The sequence below is a fragment of the Lactuca sativa genome, chromosome 4, assembly GCF_002870075.4.
Source record: "Lactuca sativa cultivar Salinas chromosome 4, Lsat_Salinas_v11, whole genome shotgun sequence".
Taxonomy (NCBI): domain Eukaryota; kingdom Viridiplantae; phylum Streptophyta; class Magnoliopsida; order Asterales; family Asteraceae; genus Lactuca; species Lactuca sativa.
The window spans coordinates 101,724,743-101,727,849 of NC_056626.2; the positions used below are offsets into that span (position 1 = coordinate 101,724,743).

Below are 3,107 nucleotides of genomic sequence, written 5' to 3' on the forward strand. Positions count from 1 at the left end.
ATACATACCATTGTGCTCATTTTATTTTTGGGACATATAAGTCTTTTAAATATGATCAAAGGTTCGTAGACTCTTATCGATATTTGTTACTGAATTCTATCAAACTGATATATTTTTATGTTTTTATTTATCATCTGCACATTACATGCACATTTATAAGGGCATAATGGTTATCAAAATTTTCATAATAAATGTTATTAAGTTTATTAAATAAAATACAGTGCTATTTAGTTACAGATTGATATGGTTCCAAGCAAAATTAGCATGCTTAGTTACGTTGTCCTATCAAAAGATGACTACATAATTAAGGTCAAAATAGTTCATCTCTAGTAGCAGAGAGTCTGGAATTGAATAACACTCAAAAAATTCGTCTATTAGAATGGTTTTGATAAATGAACATGTTAAATTTCATATATTATGTTTTTTAATAAAAAAATTTATATTATAATTGCAATATATGTACGTTATTGTATGATTAATAATATTGATATTAACTACATTTATTACTTTTGTTTCAAGGGGAAAAAATTATATGTAATGTTGAAAAACAATTTGTATCACTACTGGAAAAATCGTTTGAAGAATAATCGTGGACAGTAATATGTTGTATTGTACAGAGATAAAAACAAAGACGGATTGAAAAATTAATTTTACACAATGACATTAACCTTAGCAATAAGATATCTAATATTGTATTCAAAGAAATATTTAAAAAATTATGATTTATAACAATTATTTAGAATATATCATTATTAATTTTTAGTATTTTGGGTTCAATTACATACTTATTCACTAAAACCTTTGTATATATATAAAAATATAAATAAAAAATGCTTAATGTTCACAAGTTGATATTATTATTATTTTTAATATATATATATATATATATATATATATATATATATATATATATATATATATATATATATATATATATATATAGTGTTTGAATAAAAAAAATCAATCGAACAGGAGGTAGAGTGATTAAACTAATACTATAAAATATAAAAGGTTAAATCAATATAAATGCTAAACCATTAAAATTAGAAAAGAATGTATTTATGTTAAACCCACATAATAAAATTAAGAAATCAAACGAAATTTGATTAGTCCATAACTATTAATACCATGCTCATCATTACCAAAGATTGAACCTAGATGAGAAAACATCCTCATTCATTGTCATTCACCCACTAGACTATATTCATTTATATCTTAATCGCGTGTGTATATATAGAGATAACCTCATGTAATTGCACCATAGTGTCAACATCCTGACACCTTCTGTCCTCATTATTGTTTAGTCGGTCTCAGGCGAGAACGGTTTTCCACATTTTCCAGGCTTTAAATTGAACCACTTATTATTGAATATCGGAAAAATGGGGAGGTTTCGGAGAGTGGCGGAGGCGTTTGATCATGTGGTTGCCAAGGTTAGGGATTGCGACAGCAGCGGCAGCGAGCACTCGCCGGAGACAATGAAGGATTTGTCCGATTTGGTAAATTCATATATTGAGAACGGCGATGGCGTAGTAGACAAAGATTTTGATACGAAAATCAACGATGAATGTAGTTCTGATGAGATTGATGATGATACGGAGGAAGCTAAGGAATCACTGGAGAGATTATTTCGAGCTCAAAAGGGTGATCCTGTGAAGAAAAATCTTCTTTTTGAAGTTGAAAAAGCATGGCGGCGCGTCACGGAAGTTAACTCATCGCCACTACCGGTGCCAGGATCTAAACGTCTATTAATGGCTCGTCTCCGTGATCAGGACCTTGACGCCGGTACTATTTTCTTTCCATTTTTCATATCTTTATATATTAGTTAATCATGTAGTGATCATGATAATAAATTCATATAATATACGCAGGTCTTTGCAAATCCAAGTGGGAAAAGAAAGGCCGGCTTATCTCCGGTGAATACCAATACGTTGACGTTAATGTCGCCGGAACTCGTTACATAGTCACCATATCTCTCTCAGAAGAATTCGAGACAGCCCGGCCTACTGATAACTACACTTCGTTGCTCGAGATTCTCCCTCAAATTTCAGTTTGCAAAGTGGAGGAGATGAAAGAGGTGGTGAGAATAATGTGCAGAGCTGTAAAGAAGACGATGAACCAAAGGAAAATGGCGGTGCCACCATGGAAGCGACGGGAGTACGTCCAAGCTAAATGGTTTGGTATTTACAAAAGAACCACCAATGAGTTCTCAACTAAAAACGCATCAGATTTCAGTGAAAACAAGAAGAAAATAGAAGGCTTTATATGGACGCCTGAAACTTGTGGTCGTGGATACACATACGATTTTGTTTGGAAGGGATTTGGCTCGAAAATAGGTAGTTTGACCATGATAATGAATGGAGCAAGATATTAGATATCTCATTGTAAATTATTTTAGTTTATTCTTATGAGAATGTGAAAGTAAAATAACCTGGTTCAAAATGGTTGAGTTCATTCATTAAATTGAGTTTGATAATGGTATGGTTACGTAATGAACAATATATATATATATATATATATATATATATATATATATATATATATATATATATATATATATATATATATATATATATATATATATCCTACATCTTAAATTGATTTCATACGTAAACATCGTAGCATGAATTATCAACACTATATGTGGTTAAAAACCAAAAGGCCTTTGGTCTAACGGTAAGGAGTGATTTTCTCAAATAAAAGGTCATTGGTTCAAGTCTCTTAGAAAACATATGTGATACTTAGGAGTAGGTTTAGATAGCTTGCCTTTTAAAAAAATAGTTAAAAAAATTCATAGGGTTTAATGTTGCGTAATATCATTCTTGAACAAACAATACTAGAAGTGATTGAATTTATTTAAGATGGCTTCCTTGGTTTCAACAAATTTAACCTAATTACTATTTGTGTAAATGGTGTAGTAAGAAAGATAACAACAATGAATATTTCTACATTTTAATTGAATTTTACATGAGTGTCAGAGGGAAACAAACTCTAATATATGCAAGTTCGGTTGTACAATAGCACAATTGTATAAGACAAGTATAATCCTAAGCATGACGAAATGCGAAGTTCAAGGAGGTCGTGACCCCTTTCAAGTTCAAGGGAAATGC

At 30.7% G+C, this 3,107-nt stretch overlaps 1 protein-coding gene across 1 annotated transcript; it reads left to right on the forward strand.

The window, feature by feature from the left end:
- Positions 1-1,264: 1,264 nt before the first annotated feature.
- LOC111883192 (uncharacterized) lies at positions 1,265-2,473 on the forward strand. Its single transcript, XM_023879545.2, has 2 exons — positions 1,265-1,782; positions 1,869-2,473. The coding sequence occupies exons 1-2, from the start codon at positions 1,380-1,382 to the stop codon at positions 2,369-2,371; spliced, it is 906 nt and encodes a 301-aa protein (XP_023735313.1). The 5' UTR covers positions 1,265-1,379; the 3' UTR covers positions 2,372-2,473.
- The last annotated feature ends 634 nt before the right edge of the window (positions 2,474-3,107 follow it).